Source organism: Euprymna scolopes, chromosome 10 (assembly GCF_053919585.1).
Source record: "Euprymna scolopes isolate OS-2025 chromosome 10, ASM5391958v1, whole genome shotgun sequence".
Classification (NCBI taxonomy): domain Eukaryota; kingdom Metazoa; phylum Mollusca; class Cephalopoda; order Sepiida; family Sepiolidae; genus Euprymna; species Euprymna scolopes.
Window position 1 is genome coordinate 105,608,119 of NC_136491.1, and position 11,078 is coordinate 105,619,196.

Sequence of the window (11,078 nt, forward strand, 5' to 3'; positions counted from 1 at the left end):
TATTTGATATTTTCACACAAAAAATTATAATTGCAAAAAATATTTCTAGATAAGTAGGCCGATACTATTTGGAGATAATAACTTTATTCATCCAAAATGATGGAGGTCTGAAACATACGATGATATTATGGTAACATGAGTATAACAATTCAACTATCTGTTGGATAAATCTAAGATGCATTAATGGATGGATTATCATCATGTAATACAATATCCTCTATCCTTCCCCGAGTCATTTGAGAGTAATCTGAATGACATTTAATGTCTGTTGCTGGTGATGGTTACAGATAGGATGATGTTCTTTGCAAAGCACATATTAATAGTGTCTTTATACTGTCTTTGCACTATGACCTCAAATCATGTGGGAAAATGAAATTAAAATAAGAATTAATAAGTGTACTGCTTGTATATAAAATAAAGAGACAGTCATGAACACTCATTGGGTAGACTGCCCTCTGGTTCGGGGATTATTCTGTTCCGTTTAATGTTCTTAATCACTGAGCTACTTTAGTTCTTGTCGTGGGCGACTGAAGCGTCTTGGAGTCTGGTCGAAGGAAAGTTGTTCTGGTCTTACTCTAGGTGTCACGCTCCTTCTCGGTGTAGTTGGTACCGTGGATGGAGGCGTTGGAGCCTGCGGTGTGGGAGGTGGTCTGGTAGGTGCTGGCATGGGAGGTTTACTATCATCCACTGGTGGTGGTCTGTCCAAGACTGATGGCATTGGTGATTTAGGCTGAATGACATGAGGTGGGCTACCCTGCTCAGCTGGTGTAATACAGACAGGAGGTGAACAATGATTTGGTGAAGTTGGTGCATGCCCACTGTTGTCCTGTAGTTTCGAGTTTGTGACGGCTTGAGATAGAACAGCTGGGGCTATTGATATCCCAGTCACTGGTGTAGGTGGGTTGTAATTTCCTCCTTTGAAGTGATATCTCAAGTCATGGTTGATGGTATGTTTTTCAGGAGGGGAATACACCGGCATGTACTTTTGTAGGAACTTCCTGTTGCATAATGTCACTCTGCCTGATCCGTCCATGCGTACAACATACTGGTCATATTGATGAACTTCAATGACAGTTACAGTTTTGTCCCATTTTCTTGGACAAAGGCCAGTTTGATTTTGGATCCTGACCTGGTCTCCCACTCTGAGAGGTGGCAACCGCTTTGTATGTTCAGCTAAGCGTTCGGCAGTTTTAATGTGTAGGTTGCGTAAAGCTTCCTCTCTCATAGTAAGTGTGTCACTCCATGCTCCATGAGGTTTGTAGCGGGCAGGCAAGATTGGGATGAAGTCTCGGATCGCCCGCCCAAAGACACACATTGCTGGAGATAATTTTGTGTATCTGTCCAGAGTGTTTCGATACTGCAACATGGCACGCTGAAAGGTATCGGTGTCTAATTCACCATTTGGTTCAGTGTTGTCTGTAATCATGCGTTTCACGGTCTTCCCGCCAACTTCTGCTCAACAGTTGCTATGTGGAAAAGCTACAGATGAGAGCCTATAATGCACACCCCAGGTCTTCATGAAATCTCTGATTGTTGAAGCTGTAAACTCTGGACCGCCATCTGAAGATAACTCATCTGCTATTCCAAATGTGACGAATGTGCATCGTAAGCAGTCGATGAGGCGAGAGGCACCATTGTGTGCTCTTTCAACGATGGGCCAGTGAGTATCTATCATCAATCACCAGGTAATTACCGCCTTTGTAGTGGAAGAAGTCCGCACATACACATTGAAATGGATACAAGGGGTTGAGGGGTGGCATTGGTGGTGCACTTGGTTGAGATGGGGCATTTCGGTTGCAATGATTGCAAGAGTTTCTGAGTTTGGTGATGTCATTGCTTATACCAGGCCAAAACACAGGTTTGAAATGCCTTGATGCGCAGAGTGCAACGCTGTAAGCACATCTTTTCTCAGTAATGGTGGAACCACTATCTTGTCTTTGGATATAATGACACCATTAATGGTGGAAAGGTGATTGCAGAACTGATGGTATTCTCTCAAGGAAGGCGGTAGATCATTTCGGATGTCTGACATTCCACTTTCAATTTGCTGTACCAGCTTGAACATGTCCTCGTCGCTGGCTGTTGCAGTTCTAATCTTGTCCCAGGAGATACACTGCAATGATGTGACTGAAGACAAAGCTGATGAGTAGAATATGGCTTTACCACATTGCGAGGCGGTGTCTGACTCTCCGGTCGTAACATTCGAGGCTTTGTGCTGCAATGTTGGGATGGTTTGTGGCACCTCACTCTGGCTGTAGCCATCAACAGAGGCTATGTCATCAATGAGAAGCATATTGTCGGGCCTTCCAACTGGGTGGTGAGGTACGGTATCAGCAGCATGGTGTATGGTACCAGGCACATGTAGCATTGTGAACTTGTACAGATTGCGAAGTCTTGAATTGGGGATGTCCTCTAGTGATCTGTCCCCAAAAAGCTTGATCAGGGGCTTGTGGTCTACTGCGATGATCAACTTGTCACATCCCAGAACAAATCTTGCTTTCTCCAAGGCGTCAGCAACTGCAAGGGCTTCACCTTCGACGGGTGCGTATCTGGATTCTGTGGGGCTGGTGAACCTGCTGCCAACAAGAGTTATCTTCCACTTGTCTCGGCAACAGAAGGGCACAGTTTTAATGCATGTGCAATGTTTTTGGAACAGCCAGAATCCAATGCCATTCTTCGACCAGTCTGTAGCTAGGCAAGTTGGTTTGTTTTTGTCGAATATCTGGACACCATGTTCAATTTCACTGATGACGACAGCTTCTGACTCCTGAAAAAGACGTTCCAGTGTGTCGTCCCAGTTGAATGGAGTTCCAGGTTTCAACAGTTGTCTGAATGCTTGCATCCTGTCAGTCATGCTGAAGGCGTATGATACCTGGTTTACGAGGCCAAACCATGATCTCATGTCCGTGATGTTCTTCGGTGAAGGAAAGTCTAAGATTGATTCAAGATGGCGACTACATGGTCGCATGCTGTCTGGAGTAATTTCAAAGCCAGCAAACTCTACAGTGTCTTGAGCAAAGATGAATTTCTCCGGGCTCAAGATGATACCGTTCTTTCCACAAGTTTCCAGCCAGTTACAGGATTGAAGGAAACTGTTCTGGATACTGCTGTCCAAAGAAGAGTGTCGGCAATGCACTTTATTTTGTCAGGAATGTCGGCGACGATTTCATCGAAGCCATCCCCAGAGGCTATGTATCCTTGAGGGCAAGTTTTATATCTGTACTTGCCCCACAGTGTGATGAAGGTGGTGAGATGTTTGTCCTCTTCTCTAATGGGTACACTGTGATATCCATTCCAGGCATCAAAGACAGTCTTTTTAGTGTGGCATGGGATGGAGCGAGCTTGATGAAATTGGGACTGCGTGTGGTGGGTCTCCCTCACTGCATGAGCGTTGAGTGCTTGGAAGTCTACAGTTTGATGTGGAGTGCGCAGACCACCATGTGATGATACCGAGTGACCGGTTCTCCAACTGAGATGGGCTCGATGATGCCAAGTTGAACATCCTGATCTAGGCCTGCTTCTACTTCATCCTGCCAATGTAGTGGTACTGGGACAGGTGTGTGATGCACGAAAGGTGTAGCTTTGGGGTTAACCATGAGCCGCATTGGTGGGCCTGCCATGTGAGGAAGTGGTTGATGCTGACATGTATTGAAAGTACTGGATGTGTACCTGTCTAGTAGGTACTGTTGAAGTTTCTCTCGGTTAGCTTCAGTTGCAGGAAATGGCGGAGCTGACGGTAGATGGGGTGATGATTCATGTTTGGGGCATTTACACTTGTCACTGTCTTTACATGAGGTGGACATAGGGTCTTGAGAATATGTTGATTGTGACTGGATTTGCAGTGCAGGGTTGCTCTTATCTTCATGTGGATATGGGGGAACCACACATTGGCTGATAGTGTTTATTGCTGCTTGACTGTTGCTCTGTGCTTCTCCGATGGTTGGGAAATTATGTATAATCATGCCAAGTGCTGCACATGCTTCTCTGCTTAGAAACATTTTGTCGGATTTGCCAGTCACGTACACAACTTGGGGCGTTTCATAGGTTTCCCCTCTAGTTCCTTTGCTGGAGATGCGGAGAATAACTGCTCCAAGAATTCTTATGCCGACATTGTTAGCAGCATGCATCTTCATTGTCACGGGAATTAAGTTAAACAATTCTGAGATACCGAGTCGATTAAGTACTTTGATACCAGCTAGACAACTTTGGCAGCAGTGATGGTAGTCGTCTTTGGCTTTGGTGTGATCTTTGAGTCGATGCCAAAGTGGTTGTAGTCTTTGAGATCAACACGAGCAGTCACTTGAATGAAAAATTGAGGCTGTGATGACTGGCTCACCCAGGTGTCTGATAGCTGATTGTACAGGTGATGGTCTAGATGAAAAACATGTCTGTCATAGTTTTTGTCATAACTGGTTGCAGCACAGAGGGAGTCAAATACAGCACTTTCATGTTCAGTCTTCTTGTCTGTCACTTTTTGTTTGCCTCTGCACACAGCCTCAAAGTGGTTCATTCTTCTGCAGTTGTTGCAGGTCTGACTGTATGCTGGACACTCTTTCTTGCGAAGTTGGATAGTTGCTCTCGCACCGTGACCTTTCTTTCCACAATAAGTGCATGCTGTCTCTTGTTTTTCAGTTTTCTTGGTTACGACACATGCAGCATTTCTGTTGCGACGGTATGTGCTGCTAGCTGCTTCGGCCCCTTGGGAATGAAGTAGTTTGGATGCAGATCGTTTACCAGATTCCTTGGCTTCAATGAACTGAAAAGTTTGTTCAAGGGTCATGCTCTAATTTCTGTCCCCAAGGAGGTATAGCTGAATGTAAGAGTCATTGAGTCCACAAACAAGCATATCACGTAGGATTGCATCTGTGTAGTTGACTTCATGGCTGCAGCTGGGGCACGTAATTAGGAATTTGCATACTCCTGCTTGTCCACGGAGACGAGCACCAAATGAACGCACAATTTCTTCACGGTCTTGTGTCATATTGTTCAGTGTAACCCGAGCCACCATTGTATTTTCCTCATGCACTGCCAGAACTCTCATAGCTGTTAGAACATCTTCTTGAGATTTTTCTGTCAGGGAGCCGCCAGCTGATCTTGTAAGGTTTCTGCGCAAAGTTTCATCACAGCACTCTAAGAGTTCTTTGTCCTTGATTTTGGTCGCTTCAACATAGTCTTTCCATCGTGATAGGAAGTATGACCAGTCCTCACTTGTACCAGCTGATGAGATGGTAGGTCGTTTGACTTTTTCTACCTTGTTGCAGCTTGCAGTACTTGTGGGAGTTGTGGTGTGCCCTATCGCATGGGTTGTCAGAAGTGCTGCGTCAAGACCAGCTGGGAATCGGGCATTTTACCACTGGCATCCTGCTGGTGTTGTTGCTGGTGATGATGTTGGTCTAGTGGTCTCTCAGTTGGTGGAATCCGTCCGTTATAGGCATTACTGTACCTCCATCATAGATAAGTAGGCCGATACTATTTTCAGATAATAACTTTATTAATCCAAAATGGTGGAGGTCTGAAACATACAATGATATTATGGTAACATGAGTATAAACATAACAATTCAATTATCTGTTGGATAAATCTAAGATGCACTAATGGATGGATTATGATTATGTAATACACTATCCTCTAATTTCTACTTTTTTTTTTAAATTAGGGGTTTCGCATAATTTTTATATGCAAGATTTTAATAATTTCCTTGCTCGCACGAATGTAAAACTTTCGGCGTAACATATTTTTATATAATATTGAACAATAATTAAGCGGCTTGGTTCCCACCAGTTTTGGTAAATAACAAATAGGATCCTGAACAGAAGTGTGCGTTCTATCCCAACCATTATCAATGGACCAGAGGTCATCTCGTCAGCGTCAGACAAGGCCAAACTATTTGCAAAGAACTTTGCAGCTAATTCTACCCTATGCGACGAAGGCCATCAACTCCCCATATGTCCTCCTATAACACAGAACATGCTAGGTAACATACAAATATCCGTGCATGAGGTCGCCAAGCTAATCAAGAACCTAGATTCCAGTAAAGCAACTGGCCCTGATGGCATCCCAATTATAGTGTTAAAAAAGCTTCAACCAGAACTTACTCCCATACTTACGAAACTATTTAAGCGCTGCCTTAAGAAGAAGTGCTTTCCGACTCCCTGGAAGACCTCATCAGTTTGCCCTGTATTTAAGAATTCAGGTGATAAGTCATCTCCCTCTCAGTACAGACCAATAAGTCTCCTGTGTGTTATGAGTAAGTTGCTGGAATCCATATTAAATAGAGAAATAGTCAACCACCTCAGCAGGAATAACCTTCTTAGTGACACACAATATGGTTTCCGCTCTGCAAGATCTACCGCAGATGTGCTGACGGTTATATCTCACAGGATTAATGAATCCGTTGACAAAGGCTTCCTTTCTAGGACAATTGCTCTTGACATATCAAAGGCCTTCGACAAGGTATGGCATAAGGGTCTACTTCACAAGATTTCCAGCTACGGTATAACGAAATGTTTTCTCAATCATTAAATCATTTCTCTCCGATAGGCTCATAAGAGTAGTGGTAGATGGACAAAAATCGGAGGCCTGCAATATAAATGCTGGAGTCCCTCAAGAGTCAATCCTGGGCCCAACTCTCTTCCTGATCTACATCAATGACCTCCCTAAACGCATACTTAAATCATTCGTTGACATCTATACTGATGACACGACTATCTACGGCAACATATCAAAGGCTGTAAATGACAAAGCTCTCTCTGATTCTCTCTCCTCTGATCTCGAGCACGTGGTTCAGTGGGGGAAGATGTGGCTGGTTACCTTTAATGCATCCAAAACCAAACTCCTATCCTTATATCATCAACGCTCTGATCCTCATCTGGCATCAATTGGGATGGATGGCTCTCGTCTGGGTGAGGCCCCGTGTTTTGACAAGCTTCTGGGTTTGACCTTTACTCCTGATCTGAAATGGAACACGTACATCAAGTCTGTTGCCAAGGTCGCTGGAAAGATGGTGGGATCCTTCTACCGCTCCAGAAGATATCTCACTACTAATGCAATTCTCTATCTATATAAAAACCAAGTACGTCCAAGGATGGAATACTGTTGCCATATCTGGGCAGGAGCTGCTAAAAACAGCCTATCCTGCCTTGACAGAGTACAAAATAGACTTCGTGGCTTAGTGGGGGATGCCCTTTTCTCTACCTTGCAACCTCTCTCCCACAGAAGAGACGTTGCGAGCCTATCCTTGTTTTATCGTTATTTCCATGGCAGGTGCTCGTCTGAACTCCAATCTCTGGTCCCCCCTTGCCAATCTTTCACGAAAAACACCCATCTAGCTGAATCCACTGTGAAAAATTTCCCCCACTCTATATCTGTGCCTACATCAAAACGTGGATTCCATGAATAAAGCTTCTTTCTTAGAACTGCACACCTGTGGAACTCTGTTCCGTCTGCCTGCTTCCCACCTGACTACAACTTGGATGTCTTCAAGTCCAACGTAAACAAATTCCTAATGAACCGCCCCCTTAAGTAAACACTTCATCAAATCTCCACACTAACGTAATGTACTTGCAATAACCCTTATCCCTGAGTAGCTTCCGGGCCTTGATAAGTGGTGATCACTGTGTAAAAAAAAAAAAAAAATTAATTTAAAAATAGGAACATAGAAAAATAATTAAATTAAAAAATGCAAAAATTAATACAAACGTTCAAAAACTGAATGTACGGATGGGTAACTGGGGGGAAAAAAAGAACTTCCTCCCTTTTAATTACTTGACGTCATTTTCACAGTCTTTCCACCGCCTGAAATTTTGGGCCTTCGTAATTTTCGTGTTTACCAAATTTTAGTTTGTTGCATTTTGCGAACGCCCGAATCACTCGGTTTTGGTCTATTTAATTTATGTTTTGTACAAACAAAGTTGTTGTTTTTTTAATTTAATTCAATATCTTAGGACTTTATTTTACAAATTATCTTTGAAATAGACCCAGAAAACTAATATTTATCTTTTAAAGGAGTTTTACAATGAATTTATTTAACTTTAAAGTTTAGCTGAATTTGGTAGCTCGCCGTGAAAACGTTTTCATAACTTTTTTTTTTTCACGTGTACAAATATTTTTTTTCCTTTTGGAAATTAAGTTTAGTCTCTAATCTTTCAAATACAATTAAAAAGTAGTCGGAAACCTACAAAAAAATTATGATAAATCGGCTTTCAAAACTAGGTTCCCCTATTTTTGCCCGTATCTAGTAAATTAGAAGTCGATGTGCGAGATGCAACGAATTTCTTATGACGTGTCATTAGTAGGGCTGTGACAACAGCATATTCTTTTCATTGTTTTGACTCTTGAGTATATATCCGTTAATATCTTATGTTTTTATATAGACTGATATTGTTGTTGATTAAATGTGTCTAACTGTGTCGGATATATACCCGAGAGTCAAAAGAATGAAAAGAATATTCTGCTGTCACAGTCCTAGTCATGACGTAGACAACAAATAAGTTAATATGCGTGATTATTCAAACCTCTGTTATCAATAGATATATTTAATCTGAAATATGTTGATATTAACGAGGTGTTAAAATCAAATTATGTATTTGATTTTTTGAAGTTGACATGTTAATTTTTTTTGTTTTTAGAATAGTTAGTGGAATTATGCATTTCAGAAATGTGTGTGTGTGTGTGTGTGTGTGTGTGTGTGTGTGTGTGTGTGTTCTGAACGATGCGTTGTGATGGAGCACAGAAATGGATGGTGAAAATTTTTACGATCACGTGACTCCCCCCTCCCTCCCCAACATTTGTCCTCTCTCCATATCCCAATCTTTTGGATAATTCATGTACGGAACAGCAGAGACGGGTAAAAAGCGGTTAATTCGCACTATTACAATTTCGGTTGATGCGAATACGGAACGGAAACCACCAAGCATGAAACAAAACACAAAACCACGCAGAAACACATTAAAAAAAAAACTATCCCAGTTCCAACACTCCTTATGTAAATATATTTAATATATTATCTCAAAAAGACTTCATTCATGGAATGTAAATGTGTTTTTCTTTTGAATCTTCTTGCATTGTTCTGAAATAATAAAAAAAATAATATACTTTGTTTTTTACATTTATTTCAATGATTTTTTTAGTTTTACCAATACGAAAACATTCACAACGAACACTCTTCTAACTACAACCACTGTCAATAATTCCCCCTACTCTCCATCTACAGGGTAGAATGATAAAAATATCGCCCTAGAAAAGACGACATGATTCCATTTCCATTTGATAAAAACTAGTTTTCTATTTTTGTTGCAGACCATCTACTAGTTGTCCAGTTCTGCACAAATCCCAAGAGCGATAGAAACCTTCTCTCATGTCTGAAAGTGACACAATGTTCAACGATCGAAGTCGGAGATGTGCCACTGTACAACTCATGCTCTCTACTGATCCAAGTTATGACGACAAGACCATTGCCAGCACCATTGCCAGACAACCCTTTGGAGGTGGTGGAGCAGAAGCCCAAGGCCGAGGATATCGCCAAGAAGACCTGGGCCAAAGAATTTATCAAAAAGGTTCAGGTAATCATGGATGAAACTCCCCAGCAACCTATTTGGCAGATTGCCAGAGATTTAGGCGTCGCACACACAACTGTGAATACATGTGTGAAGGAGGACATGAAATGTAGGTCCTACAGGTGACAAACCAGATCTGAGAAGACAAAAAACCTCAGGCTAATCAAGTCCGTCAGGTTGCTCAACAAAGTGAAGCACCTCAAGAAACCAAACATGCTCTGATTCTTTTCAGACCTTCTGCCAGAACCAGATGTATAACAGTCAGAATCATCTCTGGATTGCCATGAGTAACAAGGACATGCCCAGGGTGATGAAAACAAAGTTTCCGGCCACGGTTATTGTCTTTGGTGTGGTTCCTAGTGAGGGCCACATCATGCCACCTCACATCTTCAAAGTCGGCTTGAAAGTCAACACCAAAGTCAACACCTGGATGTGCTGAAGAGTGTGGTGATCCTCTGATGCAATCAGGTGGCCGCTGGCAGACCTTGGGTGTGGCAGCAGGACTCGGCACTGACCCACAAGTCCAAAGAGATGCAGGCTTGGCTTCAGAAGAAGTGCTACGATTTTGTACCCTTCTCTCACTGGCATCCCTCTCCCCCAACCTGAACCCATAGAATTACTTCGTTTGGTCATACATCGAGAACATCACCAACATGACCTCCAACAACACCAAAAGCAGCCTGATCGCCACCATTTGCTAAGTATTCGCCAAGCTCCCGCCGGCGCTTGTGGAAAAGACATACTCCCAGTTCCAGACTCATATCAAGGTGGTGATTGAGGCTGAAGGTGGCTACATTGAATAGATGTCAGCTCTACTACATACTCAAGTTACCTGAATTGATTGTTTTTCATAAAAGTTTTAAAATAAAGCTGTAGCATTGTTTTCTTTAGGACGACAATTTTATCGTTCCACCCTGTATGCCTAAAACTAAATGCAGATTTCGATGAACAAAGATTCTTTCCTAGAATTGCCCGCGTGTTGAACACAATACAGTGGAGCTGCTTTCCAACTGACTATAACATGGTAGCCTTCAAGTTCAATTCAAAAAAATTTTTGTTTGCGCCGTGCTCTTGAATAATTAAATTCTACCCAATTTCCACCACTGCAGACCATTATTTTTTTTTTTTTTTTTTTTTTTTTTTTATTACATTTTCACCCCAAACAAGGCAAATTGCCACTTTGGTGTAGGGGGCTACTATCAGGGGAAACAACTACTGGGGTACTATGTAGGGATTTGGGCAGCAAGGTGTCGGTTCACATTACACTTGAACTTCTGCACGTCAGTACTGTTGGGGAAGCAGGGACCTGGAATGGAATTCCAGAGTCTTGCGGTTCTGGGGAAGAAACTATTGGAGTAAAAAGATCTTTTACATCTAGGGATCTCTACAGTGTGGGGGTGGGATCTAGTAGCCTGTCGGGTTTGTCGAGGGTGCTCACGTCGTGGGGGCACAAGTGATTGCAGTTCGTCAGAGCATTCACCACTAAAATACTTGTAGAACAGGCAGAGGGATGCAACATTTCGT

General features: G+C 42.4%; 1 protein-coding gene across 1 annotated transcript; it reads right to left on the reverse strand.

The window, feature by feature from the left end:
• Positions 1 to 1,837: 1,837 nt before the first annotated feature.
• On the reverse strand, positions 1,838 to 2,902 carry LOC145286522 (uncharacterized). Its single transcript, XM_080135418.1, has one exon. The coding sequence runs from the start codon at positions 2,900 to 2,902 to the stop codon at positions 1,838 to 1,840; it is 1,065 nt and encodes a 354-aa protein (XP_079991544.1).
• Between the last annotated feature and the right edge of the window lie 8,176 nt (positions 2,903 to 11,078).